The sequence below is a fragment of the Lacerta agilis genome, chromosome 3 (assembly GCF_009819535.1).
Source record: "Lacerta agilis isolate rLacAgi1 chromosome 3, rLacAgi1.pri, whole genome shotgun sequence".
Lineage (NCBI taxonomy): Eukaryota > Metazoa > Chordata > Lepidosauria > Squamata > Lacertidae > Lacerta > Lacerta agilis.
In genome coordinates, this window is record NC_046314.1 from 31,362,725 (window position 1) to 31,388,086 (window position 25,362).

General features: G+C 38.5%; 1 protein-coding gene and 1 long non-coding RNA gene across 5 annotated transcripts in view; both read right to left on the reverse strand.

The window, feature by feature from the left end:
* Positions 1-466: 466 nt before the first annotated feature.
* On the reverse strand, positions 467-15,102 carry LOC117043490. The gene is made up of 3 exons (XR_004426195.1): positions 14,947-15,102; positions 13,249-13,340; positions 467-785 (listed from the first exon to the last, which is right to left on the reverse strand). It is a non-coding gene; the product is annotated as an uncharacterized LOC117043490 (long non-coding RNA).
* Positions 15,103-15,383: 281 nt separating this feature from the next.
* Positions 15,384-25,362, reverse strand: part of KHDRBS2 (KH RNA binding domain containing, signal transduction associated 2) — a 317,562-nt gene continuing 307,583 nt past the window's right edge. Inside the window, exons 9-12 of one of the 4 annotated variants that reach the window (XR_004426194.1) lie at positions 18,445-18,619; positions 17,030-17,158; positions 16,413-16,461; positions 15,384-15,649 (exon numbers count right to left, since the gene is read on the reverse strand). Coding sequence is in view for 2 of the 4 variants with exons in the window: in XM_033143192.1 (XP_032999083.1) it covers positions 16,420-16,461 (42 nt within the window). In the remaining 2 variants the exon portion in view is untranslated. Of the gene's footprint in view, positions 15,650-16,412; positions 16,462-17,029; positions 17,159-17,795; positions 18,620-25,362 lie in introns of those variants that run through there. The other 3 variants (XR_004426193.1, XM_033143192.1, XM_033143193.1) reach the window with 3 other exon arrangements.

The following is a 25,362-nucleotide window of genomic DNA, read 5'->3' on the forward strand; positions in this document are numbered from 1 at the left end:
TAATACCTGAGGACTGCATGGTGCTTAATATATTCTCAATGGCAATCTACTGTAGGAAAATACATGGCTCACACAATTGAGATCTAAAGTTCAACTGCAAACTACTTATTTTCCTGGTTTTTATTTTATTTACCATACTCAACCAAAGACTTGTGTTTCTTATTTCTTATAAGATAAACAAGGGGATTGTGGCTCAAGTGGATGCAAATTGTTCAGAAATTCTCTTGCCTTCAACATATGAATAATAATAATAATAATTTTCATGAATGATTTAAAATTCTGCTAATGCAAGATTCATTGCACATGTCTTACCTATATACAAGGTGTGGAGTGAACATGGAATACCTGCCCATGGCTGATGTTCTCCTAAAATTGGATTGTCTCCTAAAACAAGTGAGAGTATAGTTGAATATGAAAGTGCATATCCATGTCAATAAACATTCATGAAAACCAGTAATCCACTAAGACCTTTTTTCAGACTTTGGTGTATTTTTGGAGACCTATGTGCAATTATTGTGAATATATCTCCTGCTAATTTTATCATCTAGAGTAGCAATTTATTCCTTCATGTCTAGCTCTCAGGGAAGTTTAGAAGAAATATAGAAGTTGTCAGCACATAAGAGTCAACACATTACTGCTGTACTGCAGCCATTTATAATGAAACCAAAATGAGCACTTACTTGTTTGGCATTAATTTAATGTCCCACTTAGCTCCTATCAGATGCAAATAGCTGCCTCATCCGTTTAAGGGTTTCTGAGCGTGCATATAATGAAGTGCTCTGTACCTGTCAAGTAAGCAGAATTCATAACCGAAATCAGAAATGGATGAGGAAATTCAGTGTCCTTGTTAAAAAAAGAAATTGAAACTTCAGACATGGCAATGTCAAATTTATACTTCATGTTGATTTTCCGCTGCACGTTTCACCTATATTACCTCCTGGGCTGAGCTTTCCAGGACAGAATGTCCAAGGATACATATAAATATACCACATTCCTAAACGCAAAGTCAGCAGGTGGCAAAGTAACAGCTGCAGTTGTCAAACACACTCAAAACAAAATAAATTGGTCAGCCAACCTCTTGTATTTAAGTCATTTTTACATCCTGTATTTTAGAGGGGGAAATAGTTTAATTTTAAACAGTATTCTAGTTATGATCAGTCTCCCTGGAGAAAGATTTTTATGAGTATAAATGGAGATAATGACTATCATTAGTCACTGCCATTAGCATAAAGCATTAGAAACTCTTGTGCCATTCATAACAGACTTTGACATGACAGTAAAAATATGACTTCCTATCACTTCTGCATGCTTTCTGACTACAGCTGGTTGCTATTCTTACACAGCTACACTGATATCAAAAGGGTGGTAAGAGTGGTATTTAACAGCACCTTCATCATCGCATCTAATTGTTTTCCACCACAGGGTGTGAAGCTTTATGTTCTCTATCAACCAAAAACAAACAGCCATCCTGCTTAATGGCTGCTCAATTAATGTTTATGGTGCTACTTTTATACCATGAGTTATTTGACAAATAAACTCCAAGAAGCAATTTAAGAACCTCTGAAGCTTAATGATAACCCAGCTGATATTTTAAAAAGAGCTGGGGGTGGGGGAAGAGGAATCCGTAAATAATTTATTACTTGCAGGCTCCCTATGAGATTCACTCTCCACCTTCTCACATTTTGAGGGATGTTTGTTGGCCATCAGGGGATGGGCTTTTTTTACACCTTGCCCCACCCTCCAAGCCTTTGGAGCCCTCAGAAAAAAACAACTGTGTGCAGTCAGAGCCTTCAGAGGGGAGCTATTTCCATATAATAGCAAGAATTGTGAGCAGAGAGAACCTGTGATTTACCATCAGGGTGGTTGGTTTCACCTGTGTTGCCCCACCTTCCAGCTCTAGGAGCCATCAGAAGTGAGTTGCTTAATGGATACTTGACCTGTTGGTAAGCTGCAGCCTTCCTTAGTGTTTTATGTGTATCTAATGAAATCTTAATTGGTAATTGCTGATCGTTATTTTTTAGTGTTATGCTGCAGTGATATTATATCTTACTAGGCATTGTTTGGTTTTTATTGTGTGGCAGTGTTTAGACTTTGATTTTTGGGTGGACTGCTCTGAACACAGGTTCACTTGTGGGAAATGAGGTATATGAATAGAGAATGGCAGTAGTTATAGTATTAATTGTCAAAATGCAATGAAGATGATATCTACAGAGACAAAAGGTCTGTCTGTCTTCTTTATAGCTATGCTTCAAATTATTGTTAAGTAAAATAGAGATGAGTTGGTCATCCCAGGCCACATAAAGGTGACACTAAGTTCACCACACTGCTGAGGCTTATCCCTGTGATGTCAAGTTGCCCTTTATAACATAGAGATGATCTATCCCTTATCATAATTCTTCCTCCATCTATGCAGAAGTGGTTACACTGATTAAAAATGAGAGTTCAAAGACAGGCTTTCTGCTATTGCTTTGGTGCCTATTAATTAAACACCTTCTCTTTTGTATGAAGTCCTAGTAGGCTGTGTAAAATTAACATAAATAATATGCTTTCAATGAAGAGGTGCCACTGCACGTTCTGAACGCAAATGATTTCTAGCCGCTGTTGTTAACTGCATATAGCAGTAATATATTCATCCAAGATTTTTTCATTCAGTCTTCCTGATCTCTAGTTTCTAATGATATATTACAAGCCTGTGCTTTTCCAGCGCCAAGGCAATTAATCATTAATATTCTTGTGCACCCCAAAGTAACTGGACAAAATTAGACAAGAAAAGAACCAGACTTGAAGGCTGACAAAAAAATTCTTATCGGAAATTACATGTATTTTTATATCATTAATGCTCCTTGATAGACACACAGTAAATCTGTTTTAATGGCACCACTATAATAATATAGTAGTCTTTCTTCCTAGTCTCCTAGAGATGCCAATAGATCACAGGGTCTGTTCCTCAACAGAGACAAATGAGTTGGCGTGTTTTAAAAGCTGTCAGGCCTTTCTGACAACTTCCATCTGAGAAGGCGGCAGAGCAATGACAAAGTTATCACCTGACTGGCTGATGTTTGATGCTGACTGCCTTTGATTAAGAGGCAATGAGCCATTTTGGAGTTCATTTTGCTGCTCCTAAGCACCTCTTCATCGAAAATTATGCAGTTGGACTGATTTGTATTTGATTAGTTTAACATCACAGTTTATTACGTGTAATAAATAAAGTCAGATTTTATGGGGTTGCTGCACATTAAAAGAACCATTGAGGAGGGTGCAAAACATATTTTTATTTTCTGGGTTATGTGCCTGACATTAAAAAAACGCACCCTATATGCATGTCATATATAAGCAATGTCACTGCTTAAACACTGCTTGCTTTCATAGGCTGGTATTTTACTACTTTTCTTGTACGTATAGTGAAAGCACAATGCTGTTCGCATTCTAAATCAAGCTTAAAGAAATTTTAACTACAAAAGCAAATACAGCCCACCTTACTTGTATTGTGGCCTGCTGGAGGGTAACTTTGCCTGTTGTTTGCAGTGCTAAGCAGGCAATAAAAACATGGAGCTTGGGGGGGGGGGCTGCCATGCATGGCTGATGGATTTTTGCTGGCATTGTAGTCCACACAGTCAGCAAACTGATATCTGTGTTAGGAAATAAGTCACTTGTAAATATGGTGGTGCCCCTGTACATAAACTGCCCTGTATTCAGAAGTGAATGAATCAGCTTACTTATTCTTCCCACATTGCACTGTGTAAATGTGGACAAATCCTAGGCTGAATCCCTGGCATGCCTCCTCTTAAAGAATTCCCAGTAGCAGGCTGGGATAAACTTCTGCCTCTAAACTCAAAGAAGCCACTGGCTTATCAGAGTATGCAGTAATGGGCCCAGCAGGTTAAGTAGTCTTACTTAGTATAATGTTGTTGCTTATACTTTAATTTATTGTTTATTCAAACTGAAATAGAGGTCGCATCTTAATAATAATAATAAACAATCTGCCATGAAGGTTTCAAATGACAGAAGATTTGTCATGGCATACTTGGAAGCCAAGTGCTTTCCCTAGAATGAAGCAGGTTGTGTTTGATTAGACTAAAAACACAATCATGACTAATTTTAATAGATATAGGTCCTGATCTGAACATGGCTGTGCAGAATCTGTCTCCATTAAACAGTTCTTCTGAGCTATACCTTACAGTGGTGCCCCGCTAGACGAAAATAATTCGTTCTGCGAAAATTTTCGTCTAGCGGGTTTTCCGTCTTGCGGAGCGGCAATGACAGCCGCGCTCCGCAAAACAAAACAAAACAAAAAGACAAAAAAAATTCGTCTTGCGAGGCAGCCCCATAGACTTTTTCGTCTAACGGGGCAGCCTTCCGCTAGACGAATGCCTTCATCTAACGAGTTTTTCGTCTAGCGAGGCATTCGTCTAGCGGGGCACCACTGTATTATGTTTGTGTTCTTGTTGGAGAAAAGCAAATACATTTCCTTCTCTTAAGCTTCTAGTTAATGCATGTTAAACCACATGACAGCACTGTAGCCAGAACTTGCTTATAGGCTCTATCTTTAAGTTAAGCCCACCCCTAAAAGCAGAGCCATTTTGTTTTTGTTCTTTCCCAATTTGTCGTGACAAGTTGTTTCTTATCTCCATTCATCCTTTAAATAGATCATGCATGAATAAGCCTTTGAACTCCAGAAACTGTTATTACTTCCATCTAATTCACCCAAGCTGCAAGATCTGCTACCAGTTCTTTGAACAAAGCTAGATGCTGTTGTAAGGTAAGAACAAATGTTTTATTGCATTTTAATGGGAGCCTTCCATCTTAGTTAACCTTCCAGCTCGTGTTTGCTCCATTCCATCTCAACAGCTGCTGCCCAATAAGCTGGTCCTCAAACTCAGAGCTTCAAAAATAATAAAGGGAATTCTGCTGGAAAGCTATGTCAGCACTGAACAAAACTTGTAGAGAGGCACCACAAGCACAACAGAAGGCATGTACTCAAAACTCTCCTTAGTGTCCCTATTATCCTTAGGGAACTAGCCAAATGCCTAGCATAACAACAGGTGTGGAGGGTGGGTATTTAAGGTGTAAGGATCACTAGGAGGAAGAGGAGGTCTCTGTGCATTTGCTGTCACTGTGTGAGGATAGGGAAGCCACCTAATTTCATTTACTGTAGCATTCTATTCAGAAACTTAACTGGAGCTATAGAGCAAAGCCTGCTTCTGACAGCAGACTCTCCCCAACCTTTAATCTACGTTGAACTATCTTTTTTTATCTGTTTCTTTGTCACAATAGAGTGTGAAGGAACACTGGAAATTAATGTTTATGCATATAGCTAAAGTGTGTTCATAGAAAACACTTCAACTGAGTGCCTGTTCAGAGATTTACTGCAGAAGCTACAATACACACACCTCTCAGTTCCTCCACCACTATAATGCTTCCATTCACTTTGAAAGAGAACTTGGATATGTCCAGCTCTGTTGATGTGAAATTGAGAAACAGATTTGGTGGGCATTGTATGGAACTTGTTCTAGATAACATTGGTGGTTTCCCTAATTCATAGCACAACATGGTATTCGGATTATGCAATGTACTACAATATTTTTTATTTTATTTTACAAAAATAATTACCATAGCACTAAAGTTATTTTGGGAGTAAATGCAGATTTGATCTGGCTGTCTAGCATGGAATATAGCATTTTGTTTTCTGAAAGGAATCCTATTCTTCTAGTATCATACTTACAGAGAAAATGAAGCTGATTTTAAGCACTATGGCAGCCTAGAGAGAAAATAAAACCACAGTCTCTCTCACCACATCCTATACCAGGCATAGGGAACCTTCGGCTCTCCAGATGTTTTGGACTACAATTCCCATCATCCCTGACCACTGGTCCTGTTAGCTAGGGATCATGGGAGTTGTAGGCCAAAACATCTGGAGAGCCGAAGGTTCCCTATGCCTGTCCTATACGGTGTTCCGAATTTTGGCAGCCCCCCTTTTCCCATCTCTCTTGGACACTAAGCTTGATAAACTTCAATTATTATTATTTTTTCATTTCTGCAGTCTCTCTCAGTAAACTCTTTGAAAACGCTTCTGAAGCCTCCTTTATTGAGAATTTGGATTAGAATTCTTAAAACTTTTCTCAGAAATTCCTAGAGAGGCTTCAGCTAATGTCTGTCTGATATCTTGGACTGGATAAGTTGACCCTTGACTCGGGTCTGACAACCCATTTCACTGTTTCATGGCTTGTTGGATTTTATTGGACTTGCTATGAATTTTTGCACTCTGCTCTATGGTTCTGCGCATGAATGAAATAGCAAAAAAACACACAATGAGGTTCAATCTAAAAGCACAAAGACAGCACCCAAAAGAGCAGGATATATTTTAATATGAATAATTAAAATGCAATCCTATTCTCTTACTTGGGAGTAGCTTCAATTGTAGTCAGTGGTTATTACTTCTGAGTAGACATATTCTGTACCATTGCTTACAAATTAAGTGTGCATTGCTTACAAATTAGGTTGTGGTAGCTTGCTTCTGAGTACTTCATTGATCATCTCTGATGTTAGCTTTTTATTTTAATGTGTTTTTAATAAAGTCTAAATCAAAAGACAAATAGTGTTGCATTAGAAGGGGAGTACTGACAAAAACATATCTGGACATTTGTATTTCCATTCTGCAGAGTGTACTTTGGAAAAGAAAAGGAAAACATTTAAGTGCAAGTTGAGTTCTAAGCATTGCTAAGAGGAGAGAGATGAGAGCTCATCTAATTGAGATTCTCTCAGCACCCAGAAGTATTCTGGGCTTGAAAGACAACAGATATTTCTTGGTGTTTTGAATATGTCTTACTGTTCTGTACCAGAACCTTTCCAGCAATGATTGAAGGATGAGTGAGGGTTTTTTGCAGGGATAGATGCCAGTAAAAGATTAATTAAAAGTACAGCTCACTGATGTTAAGTGCTGAGGAACTGAATGGCTCAGTAATAAGGGTTTATATAATCTCAGTTTGCATAACATTTTGATGGTATAATAATGCTTTCTCAGTGCACAGCTATGAAAAGTGCACAGGTAATATAAATCACATAAGAAACTCAACCTGAATTCCAATCTTATTCCTACTGAGGGCTAGTTCATATGTTACTTTAACTGTAAACCACACAGAAGCTCAAGTACCTCATGTTCCAGATTCCCCTCAATTACAGTAATGTTAGTTTAAGTGCATTAGAATTAGAATCAAGTGGTACTCATGATCTGACAAACCACACAATTAATAAAATGCATGAACCCCCTCTTACATAATAATTTCCAGAGGGGTAGCTATGTTAGGCTGTTACAGCAAAAGCAACAGGTAGTGTTGGAGTATGGTAAAGACTTGCCAGATCAATTTGTTGGTCCTTAAGATGGTATTTGATGTTTATTTCTTAGCTAATAGGCATTCTGTTATGATGAGGGATTGGTAGGTAAGATGTATACCAAAAATTGTTTGGGGTCTCATATTTACTCACAAGTCATATAGGTTCAGAACAGACTTCCACCTGAGCAGTGGATTTCTGTTCATACAATGGGACCTGCCCTTCCTCGTCTCTTTCCTGTAACCCCCCTTCCTCACTCAAACCCTGTTCTGAAGTGTTCAGGGACACTCCAGAGTTGATTTTAGGGGTTCAGGGGGAGGAGAGGATAGCTTACATGCTGGCAACCTGGTTCACCGAGCCAAGCATTTGCATGAGTGATAAATGAAGGAATAATGTTTGCCCACTTGGAATGTAATTCTTGAATGTGGAATACAGGGCACCAGTGATCAATGATGACTCACCACACAGTAATTGATGATAAGGAATAAAATGATAGTTTCAGCTACTGCACTGCAATTCAATTATGCAATGTGTGAACATGATCTCAGAAGTCTTGTTTACTGTGCATTATCTTTGTTTTGTTTCATATGCTGGCAGATGATTTTATCAATGCCATCTGTATTGCACACAGATGTGCTCCATTATTTTTCTAGTTATTTGTTGTTTCTATCATTAAGTACTTGTTCACCAAGGGCAATAACTGTAGTTTTATATCACAGATGCAAAAATATAAGATCATAAAGATATGCCATCTAGTAAGGGATTAAGGATTCCTTTAGGAGGCACCAACATGCAGTATTCTTTGGTCAGTGTTCAAGCTATAAAATTAGCTTGCCCTACTTCCCTGATTCATCTGGCCAAACATTTGCATGACTGTTTATATGCATGAGTTACTATTATCCACTGAGAATATAATTCATGAGTCTTCCAGCTATATAATGAGACTTGTGGAGTCTTGCTTGATTAGTATAAAAGATAGAAATATCACCAGCAAATGAAAGGAATGGGTCTCATTGACAATACAATCCCCAAACATTACACATATGATAAAGACTTATATTGCTATCATAGATGCTCACAGTTAATTGCCATGGTGGATATGGGGTAGAGGTAGCCTAAGAATTAAGGTAATGGCATACAAGTGTCTTGTGCATCCTTGCCCCATGCTTTCCTGCCTTCTGTAAAGTAGCATCAGAGAAATGCATATTCTTCCTGTTATGCATCTGAGCTTGGATTAACTGGTGCCATTTTTTTAAAAATGCACACAACTTCATCCTGAATGATGCGTCTCAATTTCTAAGTCATTAATTTTTTTTTTTACTTTTTTACATTTTATTTGTCATTAACTTATAAGAAATATATGTGTAATAGTATCTCATAAGCTCCACCGTATCCAGTTTTGTAAGCTCTTAATAGGTGTACTCTTAGTGGCTTAGATTTTCCTGCACAGAAGGATACCTTCTTCTGCTGAGTTACCAGTTATCATGTTAAGAATCATTGTTATGTGGATGACGGATGTCAATGTTTGGTATCATTATAATTGAATCACATGATTTGCCTCTGGCACTGGAGGTGTGAACATCTGGTATGGTTATTCATATGGGAAGCTTTGGGTTGAAATATGAGGAATATTAGGGATGTTTGTGAAAGAACTTGACTAATGCTTTCCTAACAGCCACATGGAGTTGTTGGAACGGTCTCAAGGAATGAGGCGTCCAGAAACATGTGGCTAATGGTATCTTCAATTCCTTGAAAAGTGGTTTAAAGATAGGGATTTTGAACCTGTCCTACTAGCTCTGCTTATCAGCACCAACTAAGCCAAGTAGCAAAGTAATAAGACAGTTTATGTAATTCAGCATTTTTTCTTCTAATGCCATTACTTGAATGCTCTCCCTTATTAAGAACGCTCTGTTGAACTGCACATGATTTTCACTGAGGTTTAAGATGGCTGGACTACGTGTCTTGCAAGGTGCCATATTGCTAGATAATCCAAGGAGAAGCTGGAATTCAAGGTGTCTCAGGCAATCAAGAAGCTCTTCCCAAAGCTTATGCTTGTTTCAGATGTTTCAGCAGAGGTTAGTGTAAACTAGGGAAAACCATCATTCCCTAGCTTCGATTATAAATACCAGTAAGTCATTCCAGTTGTCTATAAATTATATTTGCTAGCAGATTAAGACTCTGAACAGACTTAGACTGGGGGCTAACTAGATGTGACATTGGAGAGAAATGTCTTTTCCCCCTTTGTTGTTGTTGTTTGCTTGTCTTCCCCACTTGCATATAAAGCAGAGTGTGTATGTGGTAGACCTACATTTTGGGGGCCCTGAAGCTTGAACTGTTATGGAGGCCTCTTCACAACCAGCCATGAGCTCTGGATAACCACTTTTCATCCTCTTCAGTGGGATTGTTCCACAACAGATCACCACGAATTTTCCACTAGTTTGTGTTTTTGGTATCAATTTAAGTACTTTTATGAACACATTGTTACTCCTCAAGGGGAAATTCAGAACAGGCATCTTGCCGCAACACTCCATCTTTACAACATCTATGCTACTGACTCTCAAACATTGGGATTGTTGAAACAAAATAAAAAATTCCTTCCAGTTGCACCTTAGAGACCAACTAAGTTTGTTATTGGTATGAGCTTTCGTGTGCATGCACACCTCTTCAGATACCTTCTCCAAATGTTGCAATACCGTTCTCTGCTCAGAAACATGCCAAAATGCATAACCTCAGGTTAATATGCTCAGATATGCATGCTTTGAGAGAATTTTTTTTAAAGCAAATATATTAAAATATGTTAAAGTGTGTTCTCAGTAGTGGCACTGCAATTTTGGTATGCCCTCCCTTCTCATATTCAATCAGTGCTGACCCTGATGGGTTTTAGGCACCTTTTAAGGACACATGCATTTACTCAGGCAGTTGGTTAAATTAGCTGGAAGGAATGAGGAGTCTACTCAGGCTGATGTTGATTTGTTTGTGATTGTTTTCCTTGTTGAATTTGTATTAAGAGTTACCTGTTGTAACCCGCTCTGGGATTGATTTTAATAAAGAGTGGGGCTAAAAGTGCCTCAAATTAATATACTTACTGTTTTTCATCCACACTAAGATTATTTAAATATCTAGATTATTGTGGAAATAGGATGGAATGGGTTTTTGAATCAACACATGCCAAACTTGACACACTCTTGTCACTTGTAAATGGTATCCCAAATGAAGGCCAATACTGAGGCATGGCTTTTGACCACTTGAGTTTGTTCTATCTATATGTCCAAGGTGCAGGTTTAAAACTGAACTCTAAAACAGGGTAAAACATAATGTAATATTCTTTTGATTACCTGTTTACATTTTGCCTTCTAATACGGTGATTAAACATCCTTAGAAAAGTGCCAAACAGGATTTTAAAAACAACCATTTTAAAACACTATTAGGAAAACATCTTATCAGGGCTCATCATTTGAATGATAATCTCCTTGGCTATATTTGGCAGCTAGCGTGAGTCAAAGAATGTTCTCCCATATATAAAGCATAACAAAGGGGGGGGGCCTTCCATTTGGTTAACCCATTTGACAAGGGAAGGTTATTGGAAAGGTCAAGGAAAAATCCCAAAAAATGACTAGTTACAGGTAATAGGAAATACAATATTTATAAATGAAAATGCAAATTCCAGAATCTATACAGTACTTAATTACCGGTACCTGTTTCTTCCAGTCTCTTCCTAAATGCATTGATCAGAAATCAGTCTCACTGCAACCAGTGAAAACTGGCATAATCAGGATGTGTTAGACGTCAGTTTACAGCACACTAATGCTAGAGATTCCTATTGAGTCTGATTCATACATGCATAAAAAATTCCTTCCAGTAGCACCTTAGAGACCAACTAAGTTTGTTACTGGTATGAGCTTTCAGATCTGAAGAAGTGTGCATGCTCATGAAAGCTCATACCAAGAACAAACTTAATTGGTCTCTAAGGTGCTACTGGAAGGAATTTTGTAATTTTGTTTCGACTACAGCAGACCAACACAGCTACCTACCTGTAACTCATGCATGTACATCACCCTGTTTCATCACTTGCTATTTGGCTTAGTCAATAAATGCAATAGGATAAGGTGGTAGACACAGAACACTAAAATGTTAAAGATGGACTCCATTGTAGGTGGAGGAAATACAATTTTGAATGCTTCCCTATGTTTCTTACTGAATCATAGCTGCATGGCAGGAGGGAACCAACAACCCAAGGTCTACTTCAGGAAACAAAACACACAATATATAAAACCACGGTCAAGATTTCTGTAGGTCTTACGTAGCCTTGCATTAAAATTCTTGAGAACTGCTCTGACCATATATTTGTATAGCAGGTGGTATAAAACACCATAAACAAACCCAACAATAAAATGGGAATCCTGCTCTAATTCCCTTAGAGGCCTATTTAAATATTCAAACAGTTTCTAAAGACAATAACCATCCTCTGACAGGACATAAAGTATCTTGGCAACTTCGTTCTAGATAGGTAAGGTTTTGATGTCCAATCAACTTTTCACTCCATTTGATATCTTAGTGCATGAATGCGTGCTGTATATTTTGCTTGCTTAGGTCTAAAATTGGCCTTTGTTCTATAAACCTCCGTTGTGATTTACAGATTAAAGAGCCAAAGCTGGAAAGTGCCTTCATGCTTTCTGAATCTGAAGCATGGTGCTTTCCTCATGACAAGATTAAATGTTAGATGCCAAAGGTGATTTGGTTTTTCTTTGCTACAAGCAGTAAATGGGCCCTTTTCACAAGATTTGTGTAACCAAAATAAACCTTCAAATCAATAAATACCAAGATTTATGAACTGAATTGCAATTGCTGTAATTTTTTTACCTTTATGAAAGTGAGCTTTCTTACACACACACACACACACACATACACTTATATACAATACAATTACAGTCAGTCGCACAGCAAAGGAGGGAAGCTCATCTTTGATTACAAGAGCATAATACTTAACAAGATTGGAAACTACATTCTGTAATATATCTAACACAGAGTGTGGAACCAAATGGAGCAAATGTCCCAGAAGGCCTGTAAATGCCATATTGGTAGTCAAGATAACCAAGGGGACTAATTGGTGCGAGCTGTAAAATGAGGTCATATTTGCTTATCTGCTTACCTTGAAGCCTGAGTTTTGGTTTAGTTGGTTGGGAGAGGGAAGGCTTCTTATAATGTCAGCTACTCCCTTATCTCAGAAATGGGAGAGTTGGAAAGGGGGCTCTAAGCCAGAGGTGAGCTAAATGGGCTATGGTTGCCAGCTTATGTAGCTTGCTTTTTGTATAAATAACGCTTAACATTTTTCAGCATCCGTCCTGTGTCTGTAACAGCAGCAAGGCTTTGTAGGGTTTTGTAAGCTTGCACTTTTTTTTTTTTTAAAGTCCCTTATTATTCAATTAAAATATGTTTACATGCAAGCATATGCATATACAAATGCACTCTCACATATAGAGCTTGCACTTTCTTCTAATAAAGTACTGGAACTGATCACTGCGGCATTTTTGGAATCCTTGCATCAAACCACTCACGCAGACCCTCCTCTGGGCTTGTGGATCAGGACACACAGTAAAGTTTCAGTGCAATCAGGGCAGTGAACCCACCAGTGGAGTAACTGAGCTGTTTTTAGTTAAGGTCTCAACTATTTAATGGTTTAAATAAATTGGATGTTATGTTGGGGCGATTTAAGAAAGATGGGAAATAATTGGTTTGGGAAATCATCTCAAATGCCTTCACATAATCAACTTTGTGTACAGCAGTGCCACCAAACCTGATTTACTGATGAATAATTTCAATCCTAATTCTAAAATATTTATATAGGCAACAAGCAAATTGGTAAAAGTTTTTAAAGCTTAATGAAATTCCACATTCTTCTAGGCAGGAAGGCTGTCCTACCTTGTTTCGTTCCTTGTAATGTGTTTAAATGTCAGCTCTTTGTTTAGAACACAGTCCATTCCAAAGCCCATGCACTGGATACAATAATGATCCTATGAATGAAATGAGATAATAACTCAGTGAATGTTAGGTGCAAAAGAGTTTAAAGTACCTGTTACATTACTTCCTTGTCTTAGCTATAAATAAGCTTCTAATAATCATGATTGACTTTGGCCTTGTCAACATATTTATTAGACTTATGTCCTGCTCCTCTTCCATAAAACCAAGAGCAGTTTATATGTGGTCTCCAGGTTCCTCCATCCAACCACCTTACAAAGCCAGCTTAGTGTGAGCAGCAGAGCTATGCCATATATCACAGTAGCCAACATGGTGTCATCCTGATGTTTTGGACTGCATCTCCCATCAGCACTAGCCAACATCACCAATGCTCAAGGATAATAGGAATTGTATTCCACCACATACTCCACCATATACCTTTGAATTTTTGGGGCTCCACATTTTCTTAGAGCTCAGGTACAAAGTCTACTTTTACCTCCTAGACTTCTTCCCAGCCTACAGCAGTGTACATGCCATCAGTTCAGGGAAACATTGTTTGAATTCCTGCAAATATGCTTGTTTGGGGGAGGAAATGCCCAGGACATCCCGAGAAACATTCAGCAAAAGTTGTTAGGAGCTTTCTAACATGTGGCCCTGCCAGAAATATAAGAGCTGGCACCCACCAGTTAAGCAGGAGAGAGAGATGCTGCACCTTTCATGGGAGGAGGACTAGAAGCAGCAAAAGGGAAAGAAAATACATTTCTGAGCTGCTTGGTAATGTTGGTACTTGAAGTGAACTCATCATTCTTGAGGTAATAGAAAACTTTTTAAAGTTGTAGCCAGTGCTTTTTTTCTTAAAAAAATGTTTAGGGGTACTCTCATTTTCCTACTCATATTGAAAAACTGCCCCTCAATGAGGCCAAACTCAGATTCACAAAATGTTTAGGGGTATGCGTACCCCTGCATACCCCTAGAAAAAAAGCACTGGTTGTAGCTTGCTTTTCCTCTCAACAAGCCTGTATTTTTGCTTAATTGAGAAACAATGCCATCAATCGAGTGCAGAATAGACACTATTCAAGAAGCTAGATGCTGTGATTTGTCCTTTGAAGCTGGTCATGTAGTATTTGCTTTAAGTTAAAACAATGGTTTCAAACTGTGCTCCTGGGAACCCTATGTTTTCTCAGAAACTTCTAAGAGATCAGTTGTGCAAGCTTGTCTACCACTATTAGTCTGCAAATTGTTATATGTATTCTCAGTTTAAGTAGAGCAATGACATAATAATAATAATAATAATAATAATAATAATAATAATAATAATAATAATAATAATAATAAAATTTTATTTATACCCCGCCCTTCCCCGCCAAACCGGGCTCAGGGCGGCTAACACCAATAAAATCACATCAAAAACATAAAACAGCTCATTAAAATACAGATTAAAATACAATTTAAAACTAAATCTAAACTTCAGCCTCATTTTTAAGTAGCCCACCAATCACCCCAAAAGAACGAAACATCAGGGTTAAACTGAAACCAACCCAAAGGCTAGGTGGAACAGCTCCGTCTTGCAGGCCCTGCGGAAAGATGCCAAATCCCGCAGGGCCCTGGTCTCTTGTGCCAGACTGTTCCACCAAGTTGGGGCCAGTACTGAGAAATACCCACCTGATTTGTCAGGGATTTGTGTAAATTGACTGTGCAGCCTAGAAAACAACCTAGAATCTTCTGCAATAAACTAAGGTTCTATAGTAGATGTAAAAAGATTCTCCAACCATGGAAGCTATGTGAAAAGAAAAGTCCTGAAAGAAGAAGAAAACCATTGTCTAAACCAGGGGTGAGATCTTCAGGTGTTGTTGGTAGCTTAGCCACAGCTTGCATGGCCAATAGTCAGGGGTGATGGGAGTTGTGGTCCAACAGTATCTGCAGGCCACAAGTTCCCCATCCTTGCTGTAAAACTAGGACCTGGGCCACTGTTTCTGAAGTTAACGTCCTATAATGGTCATATCAATCTCAAAATCACCATTTATTAATTCAGTGCCCATGATGTGAGCTTGGAGGAGACTCTTTACGACTAAGCCATGAAATGGAAAAACAACAATAGTCCCACTTTCTTGAGAGATATTCTGTAAAGTTGACTTCTATTGTTATTGCAAGGCCATGTGTAATTTAGAAATCTTTATGCACAAACCTTCGTGTTGAAGTAATAATCTTCCTAATTTACTGCAGTACAGCAAAGTTTCAGTTCTACAAGGTTCTAGTAATCCAAACTTTGCCCTCAGGTATATTAGAAGGAAGAGGAAGAAAGACTCTAAGTCCGACACCTTTCCTAGGCAAATTCCAGTGTAATTTTTCCTCACTGGAGGAATACCTGTGGAGGAACACATGTACAAAACGTCATGCCAGGAATACAAAATCTGTCAGTAGATATGGGGGACTAATCAGTTCTCCTGGCATGAACTGGTAGCATGCCAATTTGAGATGAATTCACCTGCAAAGTGGAATAAAGAGGAATCAACAAGATGAAAGAGAGCTATTGTGATGATTCTACCACACATAAATCTAGCACAAAAATGAACAAATATAACCAATAATAAAACCCACAAACCTGTCTGTGTTCTGGAAAAAAAGTATATTTAATGCATTTCTGCTCACAATGGATAGTTTATTTACAAAAATTATATGATGGGTTTTTTTTTAAAGGGCTCCTGCTTTTAAAAGAAAAACAACTCAATGCATCATGTTCACAACTACTGTAAACATTGTTAGAAATTGTTTGCTGGGCAGTTCGACACACAACTCAACACTTGCTTCTGCTCCCCCCCCCCTTAACACAGCTTTATCTTGTCATGCAGAAGTGTACTGTGGTACATATTAGAGGCTATCAGTATTTTATACATGAGCACACATTTGCAGCATGATCGTGACCATCTTTACTCGGAAGTAAATCCCACTGTGTCCAATGGGAGTTATTTCCAGTTAAGTGTGCACAGGACTGTGGTGTTGGGGAACTGAATAAACCGAAAACAAATGGTTATTTACGGGCAACAGTTCCAGGGATTGAAAAGAAGAAAAACCAATTACCCTGAGGTGTGGTGTGCATGTGCAGATGAAGAACTGTATTTATTGCTTACCTGAGCACTAGGTAACTGTGCTGGTTTGCTGTCCACTGTGTTTGGATCCCTGAAACAGTGAGACAGAACATTCAGTGTGACAGCTGTACAGCTAGCTAAGTCAACTTCAATAAACACAAAAGTATCAACTGACAAGACATATGTTTCAAAGACTACTCAAGAAAGTTAGCATGCAACTCCAGCTGCAAGAGATTTTTTTTTTTTAACAAAATGAACAGCAACCGGCCTATGTTCTGTTCTCATCAAAAAAGTAAACCAATCACATTGACAAAAAGCCACCAGAAACAAAAAATTGTAGTTAAAAGATTTCACAGTTTTGGTATCCCTACTATAAAGTCTTCCTTTTTGTCATAAAAATTTAGGTTATATATTCACCGTTAGCAAGAGTTGCATTACTATTATTGTTAATTTTAGTTCTGTTTATTGCCTCGAGGGTTATATATTGTAAAATAATTTTGTTGCCGCTAGTTAATGTTAATTAGTTGTTTTAATAGCCTATAATACCTATTTGTTATGTTTTGGCAGGTTTACTTTTTTAACTATCAGTAACTTAATCACTTGGAATATTTAACATTGCTGTTGCATACTCAAAATTACAGAGTTACTATTAATGTTACCTGTTTAACGTTTAGTCATCCTTTGAGTCCTGCGACATATTTCCTTAATAATCATCAGCCATCAAGTCTGATATTCTCAAAAGAAATAACAGCCCTTTAAACTGCCTTCAAGGGAGGTGATAATTAGCACTGAAAATTACAAATAAAGTTTTTGAAGTTGAAGAGCAACAACTGGGCAGTGACACTGATGATTGGTTTGTCAAGACAAATTATTAGATAGCTACGCAAATGCAGTCAACACACTCCTCAGAGTGAAAACAATAAGGTGAGTCTATGCAATGCTTACATGTTGAATGGGATATTTAATGTGCGGGGAAACTCAAAGGTTGAAGAACTAGCATTTAGACAGTCTAACACTGGTAAGCAGTAATCTTACCTCTTTAAACTCCATTACATTCTCACGAGAGACATGCTAATACAAACAAGTCAATCAGAGTGTGTGTTTAGCAAGATCAAGCTTAGAGGATTGTTTAAAAATCCATTTATTGTTCTAAAGCCACGTCTTTTTCCTCTCTCATTAACATGTTATACATTAGTCTCTGCTATCCATGATTCACGTCACAGTTTAGTTTGCTAGCTTTTAAATTATTTAACAACCATAAGCTATTAATACAACTTTTAAAGTGTTGCACATATTCTTAAAACAAACTTGGGTTCATTTATGTATTTTGTTTTTGAAAAAAAGTTTTTATATCGAAAACATTTTAGGCATCTCTTGAAGAAGAAATCAAGCAGGCATTTAAAGCTAAACACACGTAATTCCAAATTTAGTTTCTTACAAAAGGTTTCAGCTTTATTGACAAATTATGGCAAACATATTTGACAAAATTATGGTTTCCTATTTAGAGAAGCTTTACACATGGAACTTTATGTGATTTTTTTTAAAATAAAAAAGCAAAACAAATACAGGTTAAAACACTGGACAAATTCAGTTAGCTACATACATACAGTAGCTGCTTGTTGTCAACCCCATTAAAACAGCATTTAAAATGAAATTTACAAACTTAATATTGAACATCTTAAATCTAACTGACATATATTAAAAAGACAGGTTAAAACATCTTATCTACATCTTGATTATCATCTGGTTCAAAAAAGTCATATTACATTTTTAGCAACCCTAAATAAAAAAATTGACCTTAGTAGTACCGGGCAGGGGAGAGGGATGTGGAGGGAAATAGATGCAGCTTCATGCTTATTTTTCCTGTTTTGCTTTAAAATTACACACAACAGTGAGGAACAACCAAGAAAACATCATCTTGCTGAATGGTTTAGCCAATGCTTGCCAACGGTCTTTTATAGTCCATGTTATAAAATAGTACTAATGCCAGTGTCACTCCATTGTGTAAACACAAGAAGTATATAGAGTAATCATAAGCAGTAATTCCTAGGATAGAAAAGAAATGGGCTATTACTTGTCTTGTTGCCGTTTATGTGGAGATCACGGGTTATTAATTGTCTTTAAGGTTGAGGTCACAGATGAGGAGGACCTTCAATATCTACCATAGGGGTGTTCCCTGTAACCCCCTCTGGTTGACCTGGAAGGTGGTGCCTTTAGGCTGGGACGGCTTATGGCCCACTCTTCTTGTGCTAAAACAGACAAAATAAGAAGAAAGAATTTACTTTATTTTAGTAGGCACGTATGTGTGTAAAAGATTGAGCTGTCCCCCGTTGTGCATTTAGCAAACAAAATATAAGGACAGTTTAGGATCCATTTCTAAGTCCTCTCTAAAATCACACTTATAAGATTTTGCTGCCAGCCAAGGCAGCTTTCAGTAAAGAGCAACAAACCTCTTTCCCTTATTTGATGCAAGATATGAATATCCAATTTACTGGTAACATAATCAGTCATAGGAAAACCGTTGCTTTAAGTTCACCTGCTCTCCAAACCCCATGCCATAACTGATTTTCTAACATGCTATGCTAAAGCATGGAGGTGGATATCGTTTTCTGCAGCTGGTACATTAACTGGATCAGGAGTTGAATCAAAAGTGGGTAACTGAAATGTGTTTTCTGCTTCCATATTCAACTAAAAAAGAAAACAGTAGAATGGAAACTACTTGGAACTAAGGTAGTGTTAGGACAGAATTTTCCAGTGTGCAGATAATTCTGAAAGTACATAAAATTATATTAGTTTACACACACATTAATCACCCAGTAACAATAATGTATTGATACACTGTATTAGTTGGAGTCTTAAGTGAATTTATGGTCACTTTTCTGAATTACACCAGGATGTGATATTCTCAATTTAGCTCTGTGTAGTGGTGGATGAGTAATTTTCATCACTTCATTGGCTTACTGAAGCAGTATTCGATGTTCAAGCCCTGAAGTGCAAACACCTCTGCTGATTCCCATCACCCCACAAACCCTGGCCATGCCCCACATCAACCAGGCAGTTTCTGTCCTGGAACCAGATTGACAGCTAGCCTGGATGGGACCCAAATAATCAGCATCCTTCAAGACTGTCTGTATGACATTCTAAATCATGCGAATAAATTCTTACATTAAAAGGGCTAGGACAGAGTTTCCCAAAGTGGCTGATACTGCCCCCAGGGGTATGTGTGTGGAACAATCCATGGGGGTGGTAGTAGCTTTGGGGTGATGGAAGCATAAAGAAAGTTTTTTTTTTCTTGGAAAAACCATTCATACCTGTTTCATATGTTGTGCAATAATCTGGTATTTGTGCTGGAGGTAAGGGGTTTCCCCGGGCTTGGGTGAACCCTTTTCAGCTTCACCCAGGCCCAGGAAGTGGATCACAGCTTGCCTAGCTTATTTGGCCAATGGAAGGCAGGCTGTGGTGCTAGTCCCGGCCCTGGGGTAGATTGGATTTAGCCGGCAGGCTTCACTTGGGTCCGCCCCATGGGTTTTTAATCCCGGGGTCAAGTCCACCTCCTCGTCCAGTTTTGTACATATTTCATCTGTTGTGTAATTATGCTTACCTATGTAACAGAGTTATAATCATAGTGATTACTTTATTGTCCAAATTTGTCACTACATCTTTCTGTTTAAGAAGGTAGATTTCCAGGTAATTATTTTTTTTTCTGCAAAAGGGGCTGTAGGCCAAATAAATTAGGAGATCTCTAGGCTATGATATAACTTGGGAGTATTATTATTTATTTATTTTCCCCGGAGCCAACTTTCAGGTATTAAATGAGTTCCTGCCTGGGTCGTTTCAGTCCTAAGCTCTGTGCTTTAAACTACGTCTCTTTAAACATTTTCCTGAGATATTACTACAGTGCATTATATACAAAGAGCAAGCATAAGTCTAGCAGTTAATGAAGCAGGGTGGGCGGGTTGTTGTTTGATTTGGGCCACTGTGACCATTTACATCAATGACTAGCCCTTCAGCATTTTTCTAGGGAAATCTCTGTTGGTCACAACATCCTGGTGAGAGTTAGACAGCTTGTGATTAGTAAGCTCTGGAAGTAAAATATGCACAATTATGTCTGCAAACTCATTCCCAAATGAATCAAATCAATGATCTAAGTTGTGCACCTGCACGAACAAACTAGCAAGCAGCCTACGGTCAAGACACCAATTAGACAACAAGAGCGTGCGTGATGTCTGTTCACATGGGTCAGTGGCAAATAACAGACCTGCTAGGGTTCTGCTTGAGAAATGCAGCAGATTGCATAGGTCGTGTAGAAATGTAAGGGCACACAAGACAGATTAGTTATTCTCTAGCATGGCAAAGTTTTGTCAGCATTTCAAGCAGATTAAACTCATACTTTGTCACCATGGCATATTCAACGAATCACTTTCATTATCCTCCTCCTCCTCCAAACTACACTAACTCCTGCACTACTTGGATCAGGTATTTGGGGAGTGGATAGGTTGAAAAAAACAGACACAATGTAGAACAAAATCAGTGTGTGAGGTCCTCTGAATGAGGGGAACATTCAGACACAGCAAGCTCCTGGCTTGCTTTGAAAAGCTATTAAATGTAGCAGTTCCTGGTTTCATGTGTAATGGGAAGCAATGGCTAAAGGCTGAATCCTGGTGTGTTTTGCTGCTTGCACAATGGTAAAAGCAAAAAAGCAGGAAAAAGGCTGCCTATGCTCACACATCTAGATATTTGGCTTAATGTTAGGTATGTATGTCACCAGCAGTACCATGTGCGATGCTAAAACTTGACATCCCCCCACCTATCACGCTCTGTTCTACAGCATTGTTTTGCAACCCCCCTGCAGCACAGCACCCAGTGCCACCCTAAAACCGCCTCTGCTCTTACTGTTTTTCATCAAGCCGTTGATTGACTGTTCTTGCCAGAGGCCTTATGAACCCGTGACTATGAATCTAGACCTTTCCTTCATCGCTGTGAATGAACTTTTTCAAAAATACTTCTTGCCTCGAGTGTTTCAAATATCTGCTTCCTTTTCTCCTGCAGGGCACTTTTATTGCAGATTCATCTTTGCCCAATCACCTAATAGAGGCTGTTTGCTTTCCTGATTAACTAGAGCACTTTGCTTCTACTTATTATGATTACTGTGCTATCCTATGCATGTCTACTCAAAAGGAAATCCCATTGTGTTCAGAAAACTGGGTATCAGATTGCCATAGGCTCCCCCCCTTAAAAAAATAATCTTGTATTTATCGATTTGAATTTTGAATTGGAAAAAGAAGGCAGAAGAAAGTTAAAAGTGGCTGGAAAGAGAACTGCTTACGAATGAAATCATTTCAGGAGAGCTGCGGGAACTGGAAAGAAAGGTCTAAGGACATGAGTAATCATGGCTACAAGTTAATCAAGAGTTATGGGATTTTGTTTTAAAGCCACAAGTATTAAATGCATGAGCAGAAACCTTTTATTAATGTGGATACTTCCAATTTGCTGTGTTTTCACTGAATCAATACAGCAACCCACCATTAAATGGGGAATAGGAAGTTAATTGCTATTATCACTAGCTGCCAGCCTCCTTGGTTTGTGATCAATTGACAGTTACTTATTATTATTTCAGCAGTCTTACTTAAAATTCACATTGGCTCTTTGCCATTACTTTCACTGGGCTTTGAGTAAACTTCCTGTATGTGCTGGGAGCATTGCTTTATTGATGCATTATCTGCACACGTTTAAAAAGGATGCTGTGACCATGCACTAATATATATCTCCTATGACAAATGTTCTGTCTGCACAAGCATTTCAGCTTGCCAGACAATATGATCCTCCTCCTCCCTCTCCTGCAAGCTGGTCTTGGGGGTTCTCCTGACCCCCCTAGGCCCAATTTTGGAGGGTGCAGGGGAGCAGAGAGGTGAAGAGCCCCGTTGCACAAGGAGAAGTCCCTGTGGACGGGTTCCACTGACAGGGCTCATTAGGAATCCCACCCTGTTTGTGTGTGTGTGTGTGTGTGTGTGTGTGTGTGTATGTTAATTTTACGTTCCTGTTTCCAAGAGGATCTCCCACTTACTTGCATTGATATGAACGTGTGCTATCTAGACACTTGATTGAGGCTTCACTCCAGTATACACTTACCTGGGCGGAAGTCCCATTGAACTCACCATGGCTTACATATGAATACACATGTATAGGATTGCACTATGACTATCTTAAGGAAAAACTGCATCGACTTACTTACACTTGGTGGCAGTTCTTAACTCAAGGAAATGGTAAGACTCACTTCAGTGGGTCAGACTGAACTCTTAAAAAAATCCTTTCTGCTTTTATTTATTGCAAAAATAATAATAACCCCCCTTTTTATGAATTAACATTACCTTTCTTTCATCACATAGTGAATCGCTATCACATATTCTGACTGTGGGACAAACATGTGTTCAGAAGTCTTCATTCAAAAGGTTCATTCATTCAAAAGGTTGTGATACCCAACAGGACCAATCCCCCTTAAACCGTGAGCTAAGTGGATGAGCCACAGCCTCTCCCCCAAATATGCCCGCTTTTTTGTGCAGAACTAATTTGATTAAGTGATTGCTGTTCATTTCAGACTAGAACACAAACTAGGAAAACAGCCAAGAGAAGCATTGCGCCTTAAATGTTAAGCCTTCCACTGTGCAACACTAACATTCCATAGTTACTATCCCAAAAGGTAGAGGAGCTTGAGGGGAAAATGCAAAGTCGTGTGTATATTAGGTAGACGGCTGATCAACATCAAAAACATGTTTGATCACCCACCAAGTTACACTTTTAAAATTAAAACCTGATAGTTCATAAAATGTCATACGAGTAGTTATAGGTGTTCTTTCTAAGACTAGAATTACAAAATGCCAATAAACACAGTCCTGAATTCTTCAAAATTTTGATTAACCTCAGACAATCATAGGTCCTTATCTTATGGGCAATAAATAGAGTACAGAAGCAGGTAGTTCTCTGTAGAAATTATTCACCTTCCCCCACAGCAACCATGTGTCAAAGAGAAGATGCTGAAGGATTTAACACACCGTACTTTGGTTATATCTTTGGAGAAAGGTACCGGTAGTTTTAATTGGCCTTTAGGGAGGCTACAAACTCAAACACTAAAAGAGAGGGTTCATTTCTTAAGAAGACTAAGAGAAATGGAAGAAAGGATGAGAGAGAGGGCAAGAGTGAGAAAAAGGACAAGTTTTCCATGGGGTGTTATGTAAAACCCAAGATCAAACGAAAACTTTAGCTATATCACTAAGAACTGCATTCATTTACTCATTGCACTTTTAAAGGCAGTAGTTACAAGCAAGGTTCAGGAATAGTACATTTCCGGGCACAACTTAAAAGTCTTGGTGTTGACCTTTAAAGACCTTAACAGCCTCAGCCCAGTATACTCGAAGTAGCGTCTCCACCCCCATTGTTCATCCCGAACACCGAGGTCTTCCTCAGAGGGTTTTCTGGAGGTTCCCTCACTACAAGAAGTGAAGTTACAGGCAACCAGGCAGAGGGCCTTCTCAGCAGTGATGCCCTCCCTGTGGAACGCCCTCCCATCAGATGTCAAGGAGAAAAAGAACTACAGTACACAACTTTTAGAAGATATCTGAAGGCAGCCCTGTATTGGTAAGTTTTTAATGTTTGATGTTTTACTATGTTTTTATATGCACTGTAAGCCACCCAGAGTGTCTGGGGAAACCCAGCCAAATGGGGCAGGGTATAAATAATAAAATAATAGTAATTATTATTATTATTTATCAGCAGCAGCATTCTTGGCATATAATCCCTGTAGAATTTGGTAAAATAATATATCCTTTAAAAAAATCTAACAGTGCATGGTTAGGAAGCCTATTTTATTTTCATTAAAAAAAATTCATTAATACTGCCCGCCCCAATATAACCAGCAACATTTATCTAAGGAATGCATGGATAACTAAAAGGACTAGTCAGCTTTGAAGAATTTGGTATATGTAAATAGCAATGATGGTGCAGGTGAATGAATGACCAGATTGATCAGCCATAAGCAGAAAAAGTAGGCCAATAGTTTCTGTAATTATATATTGCATACTACTGAGGGGCAGCGCAGGATAATCACCCTTTTAAAAATCTTTACATATTTTTGGTGCAAATTGGAATGAAACAAAACACAAGTAAGCATTTTTGAGTTTCTCAAGTTCTTTGCAAATAATACTGAAATTAGGGACATGAAATTTTAAAAGTTAATATATCTACTTCTAGGTCTGCGCAATCCTAAGCACAAATTCTCCAAAGTAAATCCTATTGGTTTCATTGGGATTTGATTAGAATCACACTCATGCACTGCCATTCAAATAATGTTTACTCCAAAGTAAATCTCAGTGGGACTTACTTGCAAAGTGTTGTGAGGAATTCAAGTAACGATGCATGAGCCTTCCTGAAATCAATTCACTTAATATCCAGTGGAATTTATATGAGTTTAATATTCTGTTTTGACTGCAGTCAGTGGTAATAGCAAATACAGCAAAAAAGTACATTCATACAAATGTGGTAGTTTTAACACTGACAATATATTTCACAGAAAACCGAATAATTCTCATGGGTATTTATGCCACTCATGGAAGGACTTTTGATCCCAGGGAGGTGGCTGGTCATGAAAGGGGAGGAGTGGTTTTGGAAAATCCACATCCTTTCCTGCAGCTACCTACACCACCTTTCATCCTGTTCTAGAGGGTCCCGGGAAAAGATTCTCTCAGGGAACCATGGGCTGCGGGGTGGATGAGGAAGGAATTGGCTCCTGTCCTCTTCAGTTAATGGATGCCTCATCTGGATCAAAACCCCACTGTGAGTAGAAAGGCACCAATTGGATCCTATCACTTATACAACAATGCACTACACATCTGTCATTCTGTCTCTGCCTTCTTCTGAAATGCTTTGCTGACATGGGTGAGAGATGCACCACCTGAAAGCTTTGAGACTGGATGTGCTGGGAAAATTGTTGACTTGGGAA